This window comes from Pogona vitticeps, chromosome 6 (assembly GCF_051106095.1).
Source record: "Pogona vitticeps strain Pit_001003342236 chromosome 6, PviZW2.1, whole genome shotgun sequence".
NCBI lineage: Eukaryota > Metazoa > Chordata > Lepidosauria > Squamata > Agamidae > Pogona > Pogona vitticeps.
The window spans coordinates 62,292,856-62,315,562 of NC_135788.1; the positions used below are offsets into that span (position 1 = coordinate 62,292,856).

At 40.6% G+C, this 22,707-nt stretch overlaps 1 protein-coding gene across 2 annotated transcripts in view; it reads left to right on the top strand.

Annotated features, from left to right (window-relative positions):
* The first annotated feature begins 5,065 nt into the window (after positions 1-5,065).
* The window catches only part of LOC110081584 (kinesin-like protein KIF11), a 48,950-nt gene continuing 31,308 nt past the window's right edge, over positions 5,066-22,707 (top strand). Inside the window, exon 1 of one of the 2 annotated variants that reach the window (XM_073003743.2) lies at positions 5,066-22,003. Coding sequence is in view for 1 of the 2 variants with exons in the window: in XM_073003742.2 (XP_072859843.2) it covers positions 21,327-21,385 (59 nt within the window). In the remaining variant the exon portion in view is untranslated. The remainder of the gene's footprint in view (positions 22,004-22,707) is intronic. The other variant, XM_073003742.2, reaches the window with a different exon arrangement.

A 22,707-nucleotide genomic window follows, 5' to 3' on the forward strand; every position in this document is an offset into this window, starting at 1 on the left:
AACCTAATTGCAAATCGTGTCCTTCCAAGATAAGTAATCTATCATTTTCTAGAGTTATCCATTCTTTTATCCAATCTAGAATACAAGCTCTATAATACAGAACCCAATCAGGAAGGCCAAGGCCACCCCTCTGCTTAGCATCTTGCATTACCTTAATTTTAATTCTTGGTTTTTTGCCTTGCCATATGAATCTCATGATTATCTTATTAAATTCTTTAAAAAAGGACTGTTTTAATATGATGGGAATTGACTGAAATAAAAATAAGATTTTTGGCAAGATGGTCATTTTAATCGCTGCAATTCTTCCCAGCAACGATAGTTGCAGTTTATCCCATTTCTCCAAATTGTTCTGTATCTCCTTCATTAATTTCATGTAGTTATCTTTAAATAGTGTGCTTGTCTTCTTTGTAATTTGTATTCCTAGATATCAAATTTTCTTATCCTCTTGGAAGTTCGTCTTCTCTATTAACTCTTGTCGTTCCTGTTCTCTCATATTTTTGGTAAGTATTTTGGTCTTCTTTTGATTTATTCTCATTCCTGCCATGTCACCAACATTTTTTAACGTTGCCATCAGGTCTTTTATTGAATCCAGTGGTTCTTCCAGTATGATGACTAAATCATCTGCAAAGGCCAGAAGTTTGTAGACTTGACCTTTTACTTTTAATCCTTTCAGTTCCTTTTTATTTCTAATTTGTTCGTTTAGTATTTCCAGAGTCAAAATAAATAGGAGTGGGGACAGTGGACACCCCTGTCTAGTACCTTTCTGTATTTGGATTATTTTTGATAACTCACCATTAATTCTTACTTTCGCCTTTTGTTCAGTATATATTGTTTTAATTAGTTTCAAAAATCTTTCTCCAACCTGCAGTGTTTCCAACGTATATATCAGAAAATTCCAGTCAAGATTATCGAAAGCTTTCTCCGCATCCAAGAATATCATGACCATCTGTTTCTCCGGGTGTGCTTCATAATATTCCAGGGAATTTAGGACTATCCTTATATTATTTTTCATCTGTCTTTTTGGAAGAAACCCAGACTGATCTTGGTGCATCAAGTGGGTTAAGATTCTTTTCATTCTAGTTGCCAAGATAGTTGCATATATTTTATAGTCCACATTCAACAATGAAATCGGCCTATAATTTTGTATTTCTTTACCTTCCGTATTTTCTTTATGTATAAGAGTGATTGTTGCTTCAGTCCATGTTGTTGGTATTTTCCCTTCCTCCTCAACACATTCTAACAGCTTCTTAAATGGCTGAAGTAGCACCTCTTCCAATTCTTTATAATAGTCTGCTGGTAGACCGTCTGGACCTGGTGCTTTCCCGTTTTTTTGTTTTTTAAGGGCTTCTATAATTTCTGCATACGTTATGGGCTCATTTAAGGACTGAATTTGTTCTTTAGTCAATTTCAGGTTGTTATGCTTTAATATATATTCTTCCTGGGTTCCTCTATCCACTTCTTTTTTCTCGTATAGCTTCCGATAAAAATCTTCAGCGATTTTCTTTATTTCTTCCTGTTTGAATTTATCTATTCCCTTTTCATCTTTCAAAGTTTGGATTATTGTCTTCTCCTTCTCTTTCCTTAATTTATATGCTAACCATCTTCCCGGTTTGTTTGCGTTCTCAAAAAAAATTTTGCTTTGCAAATTTAAACTTCTTTGCGGTTTCTTCGGTGAGCAATATATTTATCTGGTGTTGTATATATTTTATCTTCTCTGTCAATTCTTTATTTGTTGGATTTTGTTTTAACTGCCTCTCTGCTAAAGCTAAACTGTTTTCTAGAATCTCATATTTTTTCCGTCTTTCTCTTTTTAGTTTTGCTCCAAATCTTATGGCAATTCCTCTTAAAAAAGCCTTACTTGCCTCCCAGACCGTAAGCATTGAGATATCTGGTCTTATAAGACATAAGACATAAGACATAAGAAATTTATTTGTCATTGCGCTCACAAGTGGGTGCAACGAAATGAGGTGCTCTTCCCCAAAGTAAAACTGGACAACACTACAAAAAAAAAGTTAAAATATACACAACTTTCACCATCCAAATATAGATACCCCGTTTTCTCTCAGCAATTAAAATCCACCAAAAACCTATGGCCCCGCATTTAAACTCAATACTGCACTTGGGTAAAAACTGTTCTTGAATCTGCTTGTCCTTGCTTTCAATACCCTGAATCTCCTTCCTGATGGTAATAGTTTAAAGAGCTGATATCCCGGATGAGAGGAGTCTTTCAGTATGTTAGATATCTTCCTCTTACATCTGTTCTTATACAATTCTTCCAAAGAGGGGAGTGAACAGCCAATGATGTTTTGGGCCGTCTTGATCACCCCTTGAATTGCCTTTTTCTCTGCCACTGTGCAGCTCGTGAACCATACACAGAGACAGTAGGATAATATGCTCTCAATCGAACTCCGATAGAAGGTGATTAACAAACTCTCAATCAACTGTTGCTTTCTAAGAATCCTTAGAAAATACAACCGTTGTTGTGCCTTCCTGATTAACGCAGCGGTGTTTGCACTCCAAGTCAGGTCATTTGTTATGATGGTCCCAAGAAACTTATATTCAACCACCTGTTCCACACAAACTCCATCTATATACAGTGGCTGAATGTCTGCTCTTTTTTCCTATAGTCCACTATGAATTCCTTGGTTTTTTGGATGTTAAATAAAAGATTGTTTTTTTTGCACCAGCGGGATAGCTGTAATACCTCGTCCCGATACGCAGACTCATCATCCCCAGAGATAAGTCCTACTAGTGTAGTATCATCTGCAAATTTGATAATCCTATTACTGGGATGGTTATTGGTGCAATCTGATGAATAAATGGAGAACAGTAGTGGACTAAGGACACAGCCTTGTGGAGTGCCAGTGCTGAGTATCTTGTCAGTAGAGATGTAGTCATTCAGTTTAACCCTTTGTGGACGATTTGTTAAAAAATCCAAAATCCACAGACAGATAGAATCTGGAAAATCAAGATCTTTAAGTTTGTCTATTAATCTGTGGGGTATAATGGTGTTAAAAGCAGAGCTAAAGTCCGCGAACAGCATTCTTACATAATTCCCTTGTGTTTCCAAGTGGGATAAAGCCATATAAAGCACAGTATTGATTGCATCCTCGGTTGATCTATTTTCTTTATAAGCAAACTGAAGCCCATCAAAGGGATCAGGAAGGCAGGAGATAATATATTTCCGAACTAACTGCTCAAAGCACTTCATTAAGATTGAAGTTAGTGCCACCGGCCTGTAGTCATTCGGACTGTTTGTAGGCAACTTTTTAGGCAGTGGAACGATGACGGAAGCCTTGAGACAGACGGGAACTGCGCATAGTGTCAGGGATCGATTAAAAATTACAGTCCATATCCCAGCTAGCTGATCAGCACAGTCTTTTACCACCCGACCAGGAATTAAGTCGGGTCCAGCTGCTTTTCTGGAGTTAACCACTTTCATAGTCTGTCTCACATCCTGCTCATTCACAATGAAGGGGGGACTCTGCTGAGTAAATAATGGCAAACAAACAGTTTCAGTTTGATCGATCTCGAATCGAGCAAAAAAGTTGTTCAACTCCTCAGCCACCTCCACGCCTCCGCCCGAGGAAACCTTTTTTGCTTTGTAGTTTGTTAGTTGTTGAACCCCCTGCCAAACTTGCCTCATGTTATTGCTGAGAAAGCAGTCTTCAATTCTCCTCTTGTATTCGGCCTTAGCTTGCTTAATGCCTCTCCTCAAGTTCGTTCTTGCTGCACTGTAGTTTAGATCATCCCCAGACTTAAAAGCCTTATTTCTAGCATACAACAGGCGTCTAACCTTCCCGGTCATCCAAGGTTTTTGATTGGGATAAACCCAGATACATTTATCCACTGTGACCGTGTCAATACAGTGTGCCATATACCCTAACACTGCAGCTGTATGTTCTTCCAGATCAGGATGGTCAAAAACTTCCCAATTCGTTTGTTCAAAACAGTCCTTTAACTGCTCCATTGCTCCCTCCGGCCAGCTTTTCACTGTCTTGACTACTGGCCCTGACTGTTTTCTCAGAGGAATATACTCCGGAGCTAAAAACAGGGACATATGGTCAGACTGGCCCAAGTGTGGCAATTGTAATATCCTGTATCCATTTGCAATATTCGTGTAGACCTTATCTAAGGTGTTCAGCCCCCTAGTAGCACACCTTACATGTTGATGGAATTTGGGGAGGACTGCACGTAGATCTACATGATTGAAGTCTCCTGCAATAATGTATACAGCATCCGGAAATTTACTTTGCAAGTTGCCAATTTCATCGCCCAGATGACCCAGCGCCAAATCCGCATTTGCATCCGGCGGAATATAAACAACAAGAATAATTACAACGCTGAATTCCCGTGGAAGGTAAAAAGGTCTGCATTTAACAGACAGATATTCCAGCTCCAAAGAGCTATGACGTGTTATAATCTCTGAGTTTGTGCACCAGCTCTCTCTAACAAACACGCACAATCCTCCTCCTCTGCACTTCCCCACATTCCTGTCTCTGTCCAAACGATGTAATAAAAAACCTTCCATATCAATAACAGTGTTTGGAATAGTGGGGTTCAGCCAGGTTTCAGTGATTAACAGCACGCAACAGTTTTTCACAAACTTACTTGAGGAGACCTGTAACCTTAAGTCATCCATCTTGTTTGCCACTGATCTGGCATTAGTCAGAAAGAGACTTGGGAGTGGTAGTCGCTTTGTCTGTTTTTGCAGCCTATACAAAACACCAGCCCTACAGCCCCTTTTCTTCTTCCTCTCCTTACGTTTCCTTTTCCTTCTCACTCTCGCTTTTGCCGGAATTACAGTCCACAGAGAGCCGGGGGACCTTGCAATCTCTGATGGTATGCCATGTTTCCAAATAAACTTAGCTGTTATCTCCTGTTTACATTGCAATCCAATCCTCATAAGTTCACAATTGCTGTAGAGTATATTCACTCCACCGGAGGTATTCACAACACCAGATAATACACACAAAAACATCCATAAAGAACGCCAAGTCGAAGAGCACTGAGCTGCAGCACCTGAATGCGCGGCCATTTCTGTTTTTTAAAAAATCTATTTCTTCTTTTGCTTGTTTCTTGAATTCTTCATGTTTTAGATGTAATATATTAAGCTTCTAGTTAAATTCTCTTGGTCTACCGCCTACTTGTAACATAATTGGATTATGGTCTGCGAATGTATTGGGTAAAATATCTATTTGTTCCAATTCTTTCATTAGGTTTGTTGACATCCAGCATGCATTAATCCTTGACCATGATTTATGCCTATTGGAGTAGAAGGTATAGTCTCTTGTCTTTAGATTACATGTTCTCCATGCATCTACCATATTTAATTCTTCTGCTAGTTGTAAAAAATTTCTTGGGATCATGTTTCTCTTCTTTTTACTTGTTTTTTCTGATTTGGTGTCTATTTCTCTGTCAAAGACGGCATTAAAATCTCCAATTACACAGTAATGATCATAGTCTTTATTTGCCAATTCTCGTTGCAATTGTTTATAAAATTTTCCTGATTTCCATTTGGTGCGTAAACATTGACTATTAGCAATTAGCTGTAGACCCATGTCTTGAGGCAGACTTACGGTAGGTTGGCCTGGATGGGAGTGGGGTGGCAGACAGAGGTCCAACTGCCTGTGGGAGTAGTGGAGGAAGAAAGAGAATCTGATGGAGATGTAGAGGGGGCTTACTTTACTCTGTGTAGTTAGGCTGATCGTAGAAGGCATGGGTGTAGGAAAACATGGCATTTGTGACGTGGCAGGCCACTCTGATGTCACTGCCAACTCAGGCCTCTCAGAATGCCCACCACACCACTTCACACTCGCTGCAACCAATTGGAATGACTATTTAAGAAGGACAAAGGTTTCCTTCAAAACAAAACAGGTTTCTTGAAATAACAAAATAAAATATGTAAATCACAGATAGCTAATCACGATGTCAATCACTGGTTCTTATTTAATCAATCACAGACTTTCCCTCACTGAACACGACGACACACAGGACTCTAAACAAGCTCTTTTTCTCTCACACTCCAGATCTCATCTTTCACACTCCAGAACTGATCTCTCACTCACTCTTCACACCCCTTTTTCTTCCAGCTCCTCCCTTTTCAGCCCCAGCCTCCGTCACCCCATTGGCTGATGATTCACTGCCCAGCTGTGATGGACAGGTGAGGTCAGGGCTGCCTGTTACATTACCTCCCCCCTTAAAAAGTTGTTTCATGGGAGAAAAGCTAAAGTGCTTTCTTCTCATGAACACAGAGCACAACAACAATACATCATATCAATTAAACAATCAATATATCAAACAATTGCACAACCCTTAAATAAACCTCTTACCTGCATTATATTTTACACTTACATACTTTACCATTTCCAACGTTCCTTAAGGCATATTATTAACAATTAGATACAACATTTAAACATTTGCTCACATAACCAATAGCAATTTTAACTGGTACAAGCCCATCCAACTTTTATTACATATATCATATCAAAAGTTCAATTATTTCTTTTTCTCTTCAATTCTCAGGTCTTCTGGAAAGGGCATCTGCAGGACAGTTCTGAGTCCCTTTGACCACTCAAACCTCAAAGTCAAAGTCCTGCACAATCAAAGCCCATCTCATCAGTTTGTTGTTGTTGGCTTTGATAGTCCTTAGCCACAATATTGGGGAATGGTCAGTACATAGGACAAAATAAGGTCCAAGCTTGCGAAGAGAATGAAGGATTGCAAGATACTCTCCCTCACCACTCGAAAGCTGATCCTCGCCCGCCTGTAGATATTCGCTCAGGTACGCCACAGGATGATGTTCTCCGTTGCTGTCCCTCTGGCTCAGCACAGCTCTTAACCCGGTGTTGGACGCATCAGCGACAATGGTGACCTCACGCTGGAACTCTGGAACTCTTATGACCGGACTGGTCATCACCGTCGCCGTCAGCCTCGCGAACACCTCCTCGCAGCTGCTGGTCCACTGGATGCGATCTGCACTCTTCTTGCGTGTCAGTTCAGTAGCATCGCAAGAAGTAACAGCTGGTGGGGGTGCACCTCCTGTATCTATCTTGTGCACCACTCCCTTGGCTAACCCAGGCTTGTTAGAGAAAACATGTTGGTACTTTGTAACTAAGGATTTCATTTCATTCTGCTGCTCTTGGGAAAGTAAAGGGCTGATTTTGACGTCTTCAGGGTTGTATCTAATTTTCCCTCTCCCTTCCCAATAAGGCAAATCGTGTTTCTCCTTGTCAGCTTCCTTCATGGCAAATAACACCTTATTCTCCTCTCTATAATATTGTTTAATCATATTCCCATGAACCATCCTCCTGCCTGGTTCTCCATCTTTGATGATGTAATTAAGATCATTCATTTTGGCAATAACTCTGAATGGTCCTGCCCAATTTAATTGTAATTTGTTCCCTTTGAGAGGTCTCAGCATAAATACCTCATCTCCAGGGTTAAAACTTCATTCTCTGGCTTTTCTTTCATACCAGACTTTCTGTTTATTTTTTTGCATTTGAAGATTCTCAGCAGCTAGTTCTAAATTTATTTTTAGGTTGTTCATCAGGGTGTCTAAATATGAGTTTACGTTCTCAGGACCATCTCCTTTTATTTGTTCCCAATTTTGTCTAACTAAGTCAAGGGGTTCTCTCACTTTTCTCCCAAACAGCAATTCAAAAGGACTAAATCCTGTACTGTCTTGGGGTAGTATATGCATACAACAGGAGCTGTAATCTCTGGTCCCAATTGTTAGGGTTTTCAGCAGAATAGGCCCTAATCATGCGCATCAGGGTACCATTAAACTTTTCTGTAAGCCCATTAGATTGGGGAAGTATTTAGATGTTTGATTGCACATATTTGCCATAGTCTCTGCATGAGTTTTGAGGTAAAAGATGTTCCTAGGTCAGTCACTATCTCTGACACAAAGCCCATTCGACTCATATAATTCAGCAGGGCATCAGCCACTGTATGAGTCTCAATATTTCTCAGAGGAATGGCCTCTGGGTATCGTGTGGCATGGTCCACAATAGTCAGAATGACTATTGTCATTTTGGTGACTCTAGGCAATGGCCCTACAATATCCACGCCAATACGTTGAAATGGGGTAGAAATTATGGGTAATGGGAATAGCTTTGCCTTGGTTATATCTCTGTTATTACCCTGTTTCTGACAAACATCACAACTTTGACAGAAATTCTTAATCTGCTTTCCCATCTCTGGCCAATAGAAATTTTGTGCTATTCTTTGTTTGGTTTTATTAATTCCTAGATGAGCAGCAAATATATCTCAATGTCCTCTTTCTAATATTTTCTGGTGGCATTTTACAGGAACTACTAACTGCTTTTGCATATCTTCCCCTCCTTTCCTGGGCTTTACCAGTGTCTCTCTGTACAATAATCCCTGTTCAATGTGGAACCTTTCAGGTGTTTCAGGGGTTAACTGTATTTCAGACACGTTCTCAAAGCAGCATTTTAGTGTGGAATCTGCTTGTTGTTCTTGAGAGAACATATTGTTTTGGGGAATATCAAGTGTAAATAACTCAGCTGTGTCTCCATTGTCAGTCACTTCCTCCCCCAGACTGTCACTCTTTTCTTCAGCTGCCTCTGCTTGCTCTTGTTGTGAATGTGTTAGTACTAAACTCTCTTAACATGTTCAGAGAGATCTGTGCCAATCAAAACGGCCGATGGCAACTGTGAGGAGATTCCTACATGCCAATGTCCCCGCCATCCTGGATATTGAATAGGTAATTCAGCCACAGGCAAAATAACAGTTTCTTGCCCTATTCCCTTCATAGCCATGTGTTCTTCTTTTAAAATGTATTTCTGAGGTACTATATCTGGGTGACATAGAGTTACTTGTGAACAAGAATCTTTCAGACCCATGTATTTGTTATCTAAAACACAAATATTGTCCCCAGCCGTTTTAAATAATTCTTGATCTGTTTTAATTAGAAAGCAATGCCTAATCTCTGCATAAGGGATATGAGATTCCATATTATCATCTGGTGTAGAGAACTCAGTTTGTGTTGCCATGGAGACTGACTCCTCCCCTGGTGTATTAACTTGTCTCTGCTGGACACAGCAAACAGCTTTAGGCTTGCTTAAATTTACTTTTTGTGGTAAAAATTCACTATTTTCTCTGTTTTTACCACACTGGGATGCAATATGACCTTTTTCATTACATTTAAAGCAAGTTCTAACATCCCACTGATCATTTCCAGCACCCTTTCCTACTTTCCCCTCCAAATTTTGCCCTCTGGGCTTCGCTCTGTTCTGAGGACTTTTCCACAAAATGGCCGCCAACCCTCTGCTGGTTTTTAAACTGTCCTCTGGGATATTTAGTTGAGTCCTCCCAAGTTTTCCTCCCACCTTCTCCCTCAGAAAAGCTGGTTTTTCGTATCTGGGAAATGAAATCTGCAATCTCCCCTGCCTCTTTCAAATTCTGGGGTTTCTTGTCCCCGACCAAATATTTTAGTTCACAATGTAAGAGAGAATAAAACTGTTCCAACCCCACAACATTTTTCAGATCCTGAACTGTCTGAACTCCCTCCTGTAACAGCCATTTGTCTAAATATCTGGATAATTTTGCCCCTAATTGTGAGTAAGACTCCTCAGGTTTCTTAGATAGTGACCTGAATTTTTGTCTCAGATGTTCTGAGTTTATGCCATACCTGGCAAACACTAACTTTTTGAATTCAGTATAATCTTTAATTAATTCGATTGGCATCTCCGCATATATCTCAGCCAGGCCTCCACTAATTTGGGATCTCAATATAATCATCTTTTCAGATTCCCTCACTTGAAAATCCTCACACGCTCTTTCATACATCACAAGGAATGATTCTGGATCATCTCCCTTCCTGAAAATTGGGAATTTCTTTAGGTCTGCCTTAGATAACTGACTTCCCTCAGAGTTGGCTCCTCTATTGTTATTATTGTTCTGATTTTCCAGTTCTAGCCTTCTGAGTTCAAAAGTCATACATTCTTTCTCTAGGGCAATTTTCTCCCTCTCCATCTCCAAGGCCATTCTTTGAGTTTCCCTCTCTTTCTCCATTTGTCTTTCCTCGGCTCTGGCCTTCATTTCCAACTCAAATTTCCATTTTCTGAACTCTAATGGATCTTCCCTTGAGGACTCTCCCTCCTGAGCTGAGGCAAATCCTTCTTCAAAATTCCCATTTTCCTCATCTGATCCAACTGCTGTTTCACAAGGCACCTGCTCAGTTTTCTTCCCTCTAGTCAAAGGCATTTTCCTCTCTTAAGGCTTATTATTCACTTTTAAAAGCCTTGATTTTAAAAGTCCACTTTTTCTCCTGTCAGTGAGTGTCTGTGTTACAATTTAGCTTCCAGCACTCATTCACTGGCAAGCTAGCTACTGTTACTAGGCTTCAGCTTCCAGCTAGGCCTCCTACCAAAGACAGAATTTTTCTTTCTGCCTCAGGCCACAAAATTTTAAACATACAGCTTCCCCCTGTGCCAGGCTTAGCTGTTTTGAGTCCCCTCAGCTTCACTGCCCTTGGCTCTGCTTTATCCTCTCAGAGTTCTCCCTTAACTCAGGACCAGCTAGCCAATCTGCCACAGATTTCAGCTTTGGGCAACTCTCTCCACAAAAATGGTCACCACAGAGCTTCCCTGTCTTAGTACCCAATCTGAGGTCCCGCGCCCTTCTACTAGACTCGCTCCCCATGACACAAGTCCTAGAAGGTTACCCACGCGTTCACTCAGACGTCCCTGACTAAAGACCCCTGCTCCGGGCACCTTTCCAGTCAAGGCTTCACTGGATCTTCGAATCCCGCCGCTGAACACCAATTTTATTGTGACGTGGCAGGCCACTTTGATGTCACTGCCAACTCAAGCCTCTCAGAATGCCCACCACACCACTTCACACTCGCTACCACCAATTGGAATGACTATTTAAGAAGGACAAAGGTTTCCTTCAAAACAAAACAGGTTTCTTGAAATAACAAAATAAAATATGTAAATCACAGATAGCTAATCACGATGTCAATCACTGGTTCTTATTTAATCAATCACAGACTTTCCCTCACTGAACACGACGGCACACAGGACTCTAAACAAGCTCTTTTTCTCTCACACTCCAGATCTCATCTTTCACACTCCAGAACTGACCTCTCACCCACTCTTCACACCCCTTTTTCTTCCAGCTCCTCCCTCTTCAGCCCCAGCCTCCGTCACCCCATTGGCTGATGATTCACTGCCCAGCTGTGACGGACAGGTGAGGTCAGGGCTGCCTGTTACAGCATTGCACTCTAAAGACACTAACCTGCAAATTTAGAAATATGCTGTAGTGTAGAAGAAGAAGAAAATATGTGAAAATCCAAATCCAAATACTGGAAGGCCAGTCTGAGCAGCAGTAGGAAAGAGATCATCTGGAAAAGGGCAAAGCCAGCTCAGCCCAGTGCAGTAGATGTCTTACAAAAGATGGAGGTGGTAACTCTGCCATTCATCTAGTCCTGTGGTTATGAAACTGGGACCCCCAGATGTTCTTGTATTGCAATTCCCACTTGCTGTGCTGGCCAGGATTTCTGGGAACTGCAGTCCAAGAACATCTGAAGAATCATTTGTCCATTGTTATGTAAGGCAACTCTGCTAAGTGTGTGGGCCCAAGGTTATATTTGTCCTCTTCCTAACAATATTTGCAGCTGGGAACTGACCTGGCCTTCCTCCAACATTTTTATGGTGTTGGTTTTCTCCTCTACCCTTTTGCTGCTGCTGGTGCTGCTGCTGCTATAACTGACAAGGCCAAAATATTTGGTTTCTTTTAAGGCCAGAAATAAAATGATTATTGTCTTATTATTCTATCTATTTCTTATATTACTAATGCCTGTTATGTGATTGTTATGATATTTTGCTTTAGATTATTGGTATTTTCTGTGTGATCATATAATTGCTATATTTTGTTACAGATGTTTTATATAGTTGTTACGAAAAGTATGTTATCAGCATATTCTGTACTGAAACACAGTAGACAAAGCAGAGATTGGAAATGAAGGAAGCACAGCCTTTTCATACTACAACTCCCAGAATGATCCAGATTTGGAATAAAGGAATTGCAATATGGATGGACAAGCCAGTCAGACTCGGACTACTGTAGCAAATTGTTAATTGATTAAAATCGGATTACTACAGAACTGGTAGCAAAATTTTGGGCAGCATGCCATAGTAGCCAGAATAGATAGCCAAACTTAGACATTGGTCTTACATTGTTATATTTGGAGGGTTTTTTTTTTTTTTTTTGCCTATTTGATTTGGCTTTTTGCAGTATGTCAGTACTTGAAGCTCTGCATTTAATTTTATTTTATGTATATGGCTTGATGCTGTAATAATAAAAGTATTAGAATTGCAATATGTTTTAGTTTGACTCCCTACATGCCACACGTGGTGATCTCTGGGTGATTTTCAGCCTCCTCCTCGACATATCCTCCTCAGAACTGAGTTTCTTTCTTTCCAGGAAGAAAATGTTAGTGGAAGAGAAATGTGAACCATTTTGATCATGTTGCATGACAGACTGGATACAAATAGAGCAGAGACTGGAAATGACCAAAGCAGCAACCTCATATCCCAAGGCACACCCCAATACCCCTTTTAATTATATTTTAAAATGCCTTTTCCTTTAGGGCATGGTGGCAATCTGTCCACTGCCCTATTTTAGCTAGGGGACATTTTTCAAAACTAGAATACAATGGACTTTTATCCTAAGTGTCAATCCACATCCAGTCTTTCTCAATTTATTTTTTTTAAGCAACGCAAGTGTGCTGCTTATATTCTGCCCCATAGCACTTAAAGCACTCTCTGGACAGTTTAAAATTAAATTATGCAAACTACACATTGCCCCCTACCCCAGCAAGGTGGGTACTAATTTTACCAACCTTGGAAGGATGGAAGGCTGAGTTAACCTTGAACTAGCTACCTGCAATTGAACTCAAGTCATGAAACAAGTTTTGGCTGCAGTACACCAGTTTAACCACTGTGCCAAGAGGCTCCTAAAAGAAAAGGAAAAGGAAAATAAACTCTGGCACTGGATGCACCAAGGATGGGTTGTATCTGCCCTCACTGCATTGGTTGGCTTGTGCACAGGCCCCCTAACCACAAGAGAGAATGAGAAAGATAAGCATTCCTGAGTATGTATGACACATTTTCCCTGGACCATCTGTAGTCTCTGCAGAGCTACTTCCACTCATGAGATAAGGGGAAGAGATACCAATGCAAGAATAGAGAATACTTTTATAGGCCACTAACAAAAAATTAAAAATCATGCACTATATCAGCTTTCTTGAGTAAATCCCACTTCTTCAAAGGTATCGCCTATTCTTGCATTTGTATTTTTTATTTCAAGGGGAAGAGATGTCTCCACAGAGATCTCCTCTGGAAGCACAAACCACCCCTCCTTTGCTGGCATTCTGTTCAAGAGGAATTCTAGCTTTTACTTGCTGTATCAAACCAAGAAAAGCCCCCAAGTATTTCAGGAGAGCACTAGGTCAAGACAGATCCTTCCAAGACACAGTGGTGCCTTGACTTACAAATGCCCTGACCTACGAACGTTTTGAGTTACAAACAGCTCCGGACGCGAAATATTGCTTTGAGTTAAGAAATGGAGCTTTGACTTATGAACGGAAAAAGGCAGGGGGAAAAGGCGGGAAATTCAAAGCGTTGGTGGCAAAGAGGCTGCTTCTTTGTAGCTCTTTCGCCCCAATGGTTAGAGCAGGGGGTCAGGGAACTTTTTTACTCCTGGGGTGCAGGAGGAGGAAGGAGAGGCAGGGCAGTGTGGGTCTACTTGTGAGTAATTGCCACCAAAGGCACAGGTCTACTTATGAGTAAGCACCACCGAAGGCATGGGTCGGAGGGGCTGTGGCGGCACAGGAAGAGGAAGGAGAAGCAGTCAGGTACCGGTGCCTTGGAAGCCCGGGAAGCCTCTGCAGAGGCTTCAGACCAGTAAGGTTCCACTTTTTCCTTTTAAAAACGTTTTTCTGGGTGGGTTTTGAAGGGTAGGTTTGGGCTGGGCGGTTACATTTCTGTGTCGTTTTGTTTTTTGGTGGGTTTTTTTTTGTTTTGTTTTTTTGCAGTCCCATGTGGGACTTGCTCCAATGGGACTTGCAGTGTTTTACATACTTATTGTACATATTTACTGTACATACAGGGTTTTTGCAGCTTGGGGGAAAAATTTTGCAAGGGTCTGTGCTGGCTGATGCAGGTCTAAAATGCATTTTACTCATCTGCATTTAAAATTGGAAAAGGTGTTCCAAAGGTTTATTGCAGTGGGTCTAAAATGCAGCTTAGACTAGTCTCTATCCCCCTCGTCTCTCTATGCTCTCTTTTTGTGATGAGGAGTTCTGTGCTGGAAGAATGCTTGCTGATTCTTGGTGCAAGCAGGCTTTAAAATGCAGTTTAGCCTCAGGTCTCTACCCCCCCCCCCGCTCTCTTTTTGTGATGAGGATTTCTGTGCTGGAAGAATGCTTGCTGGTTGTTGGTGCAAATTTCTCCCCCTAGTGGTAGAGTACAGATTAACTGGCTTTGATTTAAGAACCGTGCCTTGACATAAGGACAAAAACCAGTTGGAACAGATTAATCGGTTTTCAATGCATTCCTATGGGAAATGCTGCTTTGACTTAAGAACATTTTGACTTTCAGCCACCGTTCCAATACGGATTAAGTTCTTAAGTCAAGGCACCACTGTACTGTAAATTCTGAAGGCTAATCTAAGTGAAACTTTCTAGGAAATATGAGGTTGAATCCTGTTGTTTTTTTCCACATACTCACAAGAGGAGCATGTGAACGTTGCGTGCTTATAGGCAAGGTGCTGGGTGTGCACTGGATATACAATCAGGCACACATCTGATGTGAGACTAGCAACTCATGTGTTAGTAAGTGCAGCTTCTGTGATTCCTCTTGTGCTTACATACAATCCTAAAAGGATTCCATCTATAATAATGTTTTAAGATTCAAAGAGAGGCTAGAGGAGTGAGCAGGAGCTTAAAGGATAACTTTAATCTGAAAAGCCTCAAGGCCCTCATGTACAAATAACCAACTACCAACTGTCTTTAGAGATGTTCCTGAAATTACTAATTCCTGAGAGTCTATATTGATATGGAAAATACATTTTGTGACTGCGGGTTTTTTTAAATAAAGGACTTGTTATTTTCAGATGAGGTAAAGAAAAATCTTCCAACCAGGATGTCAGGTTATTGGTTTATTTTAAATGCAAGCAATATTGCACTTGGTCCTCTTTGAAAGAATAGTCTCAACACTTGCAGTAACGGGTGATCCACCAGTGTTCAGGATTTGTTTCTTACACTTTTATACTGGAAGTATGCTTTCAGGTCACCCTAAATGTTTGTTTGGACATTGTTACAAAAGCTAGCTGGATAGCTCAGTGGTTTAGGAATCTGAAGTTTGATACTTACTATGCCTCCTGTTAGTAGAGCCAGTCTGTGTGGCCTTGGGCAAGCTGCACAGTCCAGAATAAGGGAATAATAAACCACTTCTGTGTAATTTCTACATAGAAAACTCTGAAAACAGTTGCTATAAGTTAGAATTGACCTGATGGCACACAATTAGTATTAAATAAGACAGTCTACATGACCCTAAACTGAGACAAAAAAATTCAGATACAAATAATATAGATTCCATAAACAATTTTTTTCAAGAACTGACAAAAGACTGTAAGCCCAAAAAGAGGTCGTGGGTTTTTAATTAATGGTGTCAGTTTCCAACCACACGCAATCCAATTCATTGTGTAACAGCCTCCAGGGACACATGCAAATAACAACCTAGAACACATTCACAAGCCAGTTAGTAGATGAACACTCCACAGGAATATAAATTCCTTCCCATTATATGTATATAGATTTCCTTTCCCCAGTTTCAGCTACTGAAAAAAGAACATATATATGATAAATTTATTCTTCTCTGAAGGAGCATGTATGGAATTCCCCTCTTCTTTAGCATTGTGGTTTAGGTATCTGTCTGCAGAGCCAATGGTTGGGAATTTGATTCTCCACTGTGTCTCCTGGGAGAAGAGTCAGGCTGTGTAGTCATAGGCAAGCTGCACAGTCCCAGTATGCCCCCAGAAGAAGGGAATGGTAAAAGACTTCTGTGTATTCTGTACCTCAAAAACACTGGAGAGGGTTACCATAAGTCAAAATCCACTTGATAGCATACAGTTATTAAAAAAACATACACAGTACAACAGCACAATCTCTTTTACTTTCATTGCTTTTTATATTCGCTTTGTTTGTCTCAGCTTAACTAGTATAAACAAGGAATAGGATTTCTAAAGTCGTGTGGTTTACCAATTTAAATGCATTAAATGGAATCTCACCAATTCCAACTTCCTACACTGTAATGTGACAGTTTCACCATCAATATGGGTTCTCTCAGTTTTTTATATCTGACTTTTCTTGTTATTAGTTTTTTTTCTTCCACAAAGGAACTTTTCTGAAATGATAGTTCAGAAAGGTCCTCTTACTGCTTTTGCAGCTGCACTTTGTTCTCTTGGGAGAACACATAGCTACCAAACCACCTTCTCACCTAATTGTGTATGTCACTGCTCTCTATCCTCCTCATTGCTTTCTCATCATAATGGCACTGCTTTCCCTCCCTTATTGCTTTTTTTTTTAAAAAAAGAGAGAGAGAGAGAAGAGAGCAGATCATTATCTGCACAAAGGTGCTGCATCCATTTAGATTTTGCATTTGTATGGGGACAGACTCATCCATAAATCAACTGGTCAAGCACAGATGCAGATTGTGGGATGCTCCTGGAGATGGTGGCTGCAGAATATGTAAAGCATTGATGGCAGGGAAAGTGGTTGCTTTGTTCATATCTATTTGATGAAACAGAAAAGCCAATTGCCTTTGCAAGTTACAAAGATCCAAACAGAAGAAGAACAGCCCTATAAGGTTAACCCAGTTAGAGCCTCCAGGGTGAAATACTCAGCTGCAAAGGAAAGACTCCTCTGGACAAGAGGCATCCACAAGAGTGAAGCTCATTTAAGGGAAAGCTAAAATTTGGGCTAATTCAGATAAGGTTCAAATAAATTGGTTAGGTCTGGGTCCTGTCCAAATCAAATCTGGATTTCTCCAAATTATTTCAAGCCATCTTAGCAATTTGAATACCCAAAGAAAGCCTGACAATATCTTCAAAATGTTGCAGAGTTGCACCATATAAAGAAAATTGCAAATTAGTTTGGAGTGGGGAGAGATGGAACCTGCTCATTCACTATCCTAATTTGCCATTTTAGACAAGAATTTTCCAGAGGATTATCTCTCTCAAATTCTAGTCTACAGTTTTCTGTTTTTTTCACATAAATATACAAAATTGGGCAACACTGTAGCCCCTTGTGAGTTTGTGAATGCTGACAGGTTTTATACAGATAGGTGCAAGGTGTTTAATGTTATCTACTTTTAAAATTTGCTTTAATATACAAAATATCCTATATGTGTGTGCTACTTCCTTGCACTATAGTAATGGTAATGGGTGGTGCTTGTATAGGACTACTCTACAAAAACTAAAGAACCATTAAGAAATATAGTTTGAAACACAAAAATTAAACATAACCTTAAAAAACTAGGACTAAAATGTATAGCAGAGTACATTAAGGGTATAAGGGAACCACCACTAAGTTTCTGAAAGAACAGTGAGAAGAAAATAGAGACTAATTTAAATAAGTAAAAGAATAAGAAGCTGTATGAAAGAACTGTATCAAACACTTCAATGACATCACATTATTGCTCCTTGGAAGTAGCATAAAGGCTGCAAAATAACTCACTGAAATACAGCATTATTAACCCTAGCTGTGATGGAGCACCTACTGTAGATTATTCTGTGGCATGAATCATTGTGAAATTCTATTTACTCTTAGGGACGTTTAATGGTAAATTAATTAAAATATGATCCCATGTCCACAGGGTCATAGAGGAGCAGCTGGTAAAATCTTTGAGTTATTCATAGTAGCCTTTGCATTTGACTGGCTGCACCACATGTAGAGTCTCTAGATCACATCATGCAGAATCTGTGGGTTAAAAGGATGCAGAGTTTTCACCCAGCTTTAGTAATCTGGAGGGTGTTCCTACCAATGTTGGGCTTCAAAATGAGGCTTTCCTACCTCCTCCTTGAAGTCCCTTCCTCTACCTAGAATCCAGCCTCCTTGGAAGGAAAGGGTGGCTAGGGAATGAATGTGCTTGTCAAATGAGATATATGGCAGATATTTTATCACAATCCAATAAATTAATATGGGCAAAGTTAGAATTTCAAGAAGTGCCACGTTGTTTTGAAAATATTCACTTTAAGTAAAGTATGACCCTTATGAAAAAGGAAAATAAATCCAGTTCTTAGAAATATGTTGGAAATTTGGAATGAATTTAAGAAAATATTTATTCTCTCAATCTCCCCATTATATCCAGTAATAGAACTACAGAAATTGGGACAGTGTGGGACAGTTCCCCAAACTGTCCCAAAGGACAGTTTGGGGAAAATAAATATTAAAGAAAAAGAAGTCAGTAGACTGAAAAAAATGGAATGGAGAAGATGAGGAATAACAAACAAAGTTAGTATTGCAAAAGTAAAAATTTTCTTGGTTTAATACGATTCAATTGGAGCAGTTTTAAAATGTGAAATGCTGTATGTTTATGCAGTTCCTGAAAAATTTCTGTATGTTTATGCACTTTCTGAAGATTTTCTGTATGTTTCTAAAGAGTTTTACACAATTCAATGACTGTAATTGACTGTTTCTGTTCAGTTTCCCTGAAGGCAGATGTTCCTGCCTCATGTTTGTTGACTTTTAAATGTTTTTCTATGTTATTTATAAAGTTAAAGTTTACTGTTTGAAATTTTTGAAATCACCATACAATTGCACTCATTTCACACGCTAGCAAGGTTTTGCTCAAAATTCTCCAAGGCAGGCTTCAACAGTACGTGGACCGAGAACTCCCAGAAGTGCAAGCTGGATTTCGAAGGGGCAGAGGAACTCAAGACCAAATTGCAAACATGCACTGGATTATGGAGAAAGCCAGAGAGTTCCAGAAAACATATACTTCTGCTTCATTGACTACGCAAAAGTCTTTGACTGTGTGGACCACAGCAAAATATGGCAAGTTCTTTTTTTTACTACAATTTAACTGTTCCCCACCACCGTAGGGTGGTTCCCCACTTCCTCCATCTATATTCTTCCTCTTCTTTTATTGTTCTCTTCTTCAGAACTGCATTGATTCTTGATTTGGAACTTTCCCCTTTCCTCTTGTTGGTGGCCACTTTGTCTCTAAAGGAAAATAAAGTCTGAATTTTATTAGTTGTTTCCTCCTACTTTTGCCGGTCCTTTATCTGTAACAAATAATAAGGTGGATAAATAGAATTCAAAATAACATAGGGTCCTCTCCAGCATGGTCTCAACAAGGTTCCTTGGTACCTGAAACCAAATATGCTACTTGTGTTCCTATGGGAGACATAGTTTTCTCAGACATTACTTTTTCTTTTCTTTTCTTTTACCTCGTTATCTTGATTCCATTGTTCTTGAATTTCTCCCGGTATCTATTTCTTTCCTGTAATAAGTTAAACCAGTAACCCTCTGGCATTTCATCATAATCATGGGGAAATCCCCAACACATTTATGTTCCAAACAATATATCATAAGGGGAGTATCCCCACATTCCAATTTGTGAACTCCTCATTGTTGCCAACACTACTGGTAATTTTTTTCCAACCAAATATTTACCATTTTCTTTCACTAATTTCCTTAACATCCCTTTTGTTATTTAGTTTGCTCTTTCCAATACCTTTTATATCCCTTAAGTCTTTTAAAAAGCCATATTGTGTTATTTTTGCAATTTCCCCCTACTTCTTTAAGGGTTTTTCCTCTCTTTACTAATTGATCCACTGTATTGTTTCCTCTTGCTAACTAGTCTCTCCCCAACCCATGGGCTTTTATCTAATAAAAGAGCACATCAACCTCACCAGTTTGTAGTATGTCAAATTTGTTTCCATTCAGCAGAATGCTTTAGAAGTTTGTTGTCTGCATTTTTCCAATCATCCTTAGCCCAAAACCAAAATACTGTACTGTTATTCCTTTATAGACATATTCACTGTCAGTGATAACATGATGCTGACTTGACCTGTTTTCCTCCTGCAAAGTCTTAAGGACTTGCAACACAGCCTGAACTTCCGCTTCTTGTGCACCAAAAGAGTTTGGTAGTTCTCCCCTTTCTTGTAAAAGCAAGTCTTCCTTTGCTTTCCTCTGTTAATGGTAAAACAAAGAAACAATTAGAGGGATCAATACCTGAATATCAGTCTGTATTGGGCCATGGTATCCACAATGTTATCTACCACAGGAGCCATATAAGAATATAAGAAGAGGGGGGCTGCACAAACATTACTCACTGTTTGTCTGTCTGTCTGCTGAGACCAAAAGGCTTTTGGAACTACAGTAATTACTTTCTTTGAAACTTGGACAATGCAAATAAAGAATTCTTCTCTCTCTTTGGTGAATATGTATGTGGTGTGAATGTGCTGAATGCATGAAACCCCTTTATTTAGAATTGTAATCAATAGGTAAATCCACAAATAGCTCTTTCTGTTCAAAGGAATACTACAGTAGTTTTTAAAACAAACTTTACTTTAAACTGTGTTTAAAACAAACAGTTCAAATTTCTCTGAAAAGAGCATTGATTACTATAATTGAAACACATTTATTGTACATTTCAGTAGTGGCTTTCTTTTGAAAGGAGTGAAGACCACTGCAATAAACGTATGTGAGGATCATTATTCTTTGAGACCAGCTTTGACTCTGCAAGAAAAATCTTAACTGACTTCAGGCAGTCTTAACTCTTACATATACTTCTAGGCTGTGGTGATGTCCTGCTAGACCTACCACGTAATTTGAAAGTAAGTGTGCTGAATTCCCATTGGCCTTTTGCCTATGTTCAGTAGTATTCAGTCAGAAATGTGCAAAATAGTACCTGGAAGACCCAGAAAAAAAAACTTGTCTTGAGCTAGGGCTATACCTCTACTATTATTTTGCAGTCTATGTTCCCGACCCCTCCGTCGTCAAGAGTAAGCCTAATGCCTAATCGCCCCGTCTTGCTTTTACAGAAAAAAGGCCCATGCTGCTCCGCGCCTTCTGTCCCTTTCCGCTGATTGGTCGAGGACCCAGAGCGCGAGCTGTTCGTTCAAAGTTGCGGAGAGCCGAGGCAGCTGAGTTTTTGGGCGTGCGCCTTAGTCTGGGATGACCGCACCTGCCTGTGGCGTTGGCGATGAGGGGCCAGCTGTTAAAAAGCAGGCCCGGCGGCGTCCCTTCGTTCATCCCTTCGTCGTGGTGTGTGACGGCCTGACACGATATGGCTTCTGTGGGAGGGAGTGAGAAAGAGGAAAACATCCAGGTGGTCGTGCGTTGCAGGTAAGTCCTCATGGAAGGAGGGTAGAGAGAAATTAGTGAATCGCTCCACTTGAGGAAGAATCGGCGGGGGGGGGGGGGGGCGTAGAGTCGCCCTCCTGATCCCGTGTCTGTAGACATGGAAATAAACCCCCGTAAGCCACTGTAGGGGCATAATCCTGAGTAAAAGGGCCCTGGGTCGCAATCTTGGGTCGCCGGGGCTAAACCTTAGGTTGGATCCAGGCCGTCATAGTTTCGGGAGAGGCGGTTGAAAGAGGAATTGGGTAGGAGGCATCGTTGTTTGGACTCTTCCTTTCTGTAAACGACTTGGTTACAGAATAAAAGCGTCGTCTGGAAGAATCCCTTTGTCTGCTCCCGAGAAATGCCTGGCTTCAGTTCTGAAATGGACCAGGGCTAAAAGGCGCCACCTGAACCCGGGAACGTCCTGCTCAGAGCGTCCATCTGCAGCGAAGCCCGGCTGCCGCTGCTCTGCCTTTCTGCTCTTAATGGCCACTATTCCAGCCAAGGGGCAGGAAGAGGAGCCTCCTCACTCAGCTGCTGAAGGGCCAGAAAGAAGATCAGGAAGGGGGAGCAGCGGCAGCAGCCAGGTTTTGTTGCCGATCGATCGGCCCATTGCGCCGGGTAGGGTGCTGGCCCCGCCGACGCCCCCCCCCCCAAATAAGTGGACGGGTCAGTGCTGGGAGGCGGGCCTGGAGATCCAGGACAGTGGGCCAGGGATATTCGTAGTCGTTAATCTAAAAGGGCCGACTCTAGTTGCGACTTAATACTGGATTTCAGTCAATACGTACACAGTTCTGTTGTCAGTAATAACAAAAGGAAAATCTGAACTTGCTCGTTGGCACAGCAGACACTGCACTTGCAGTTTTATTGGTTTCCTGAGAATGATCGTAAATTGAACCCTATTTTCTGTTTAGGCTCAGTGTTATTGTTGGGGTTTGGTTCTTGGAGAATTTTAATGCTTTTTAAATTAAATCACGGCTGTCTTTTTACTTCTGTTTCACAAGTCCTCTGGCTTGCCTGCTAGCTTGCTTGCTTGCTGAGTGCCCCCTTTCACCTTCTCCCTCACACCTCCTCTCGAGCTTGTTTGTTGGGGCTCTTTCTCAGACCTCTGTTCTCACGCTCTTGCTGGTGAGTTTGGTGTTGTAAATATACTAGTTTACAACACCAGGCGTCGGGATGATTAAAGTTGAGATGGGGTGCTGGGAAAGCATTAACAAATGTTGGAATGGTTGTTGTAAATGTAAGGGTGGAGCTGTTGTAAGTTAGCAGTCCCCATAGCAGCAAGAAAGTGGAACCTTTTAAATTGCTTTAAAGGAAGGCAGCCC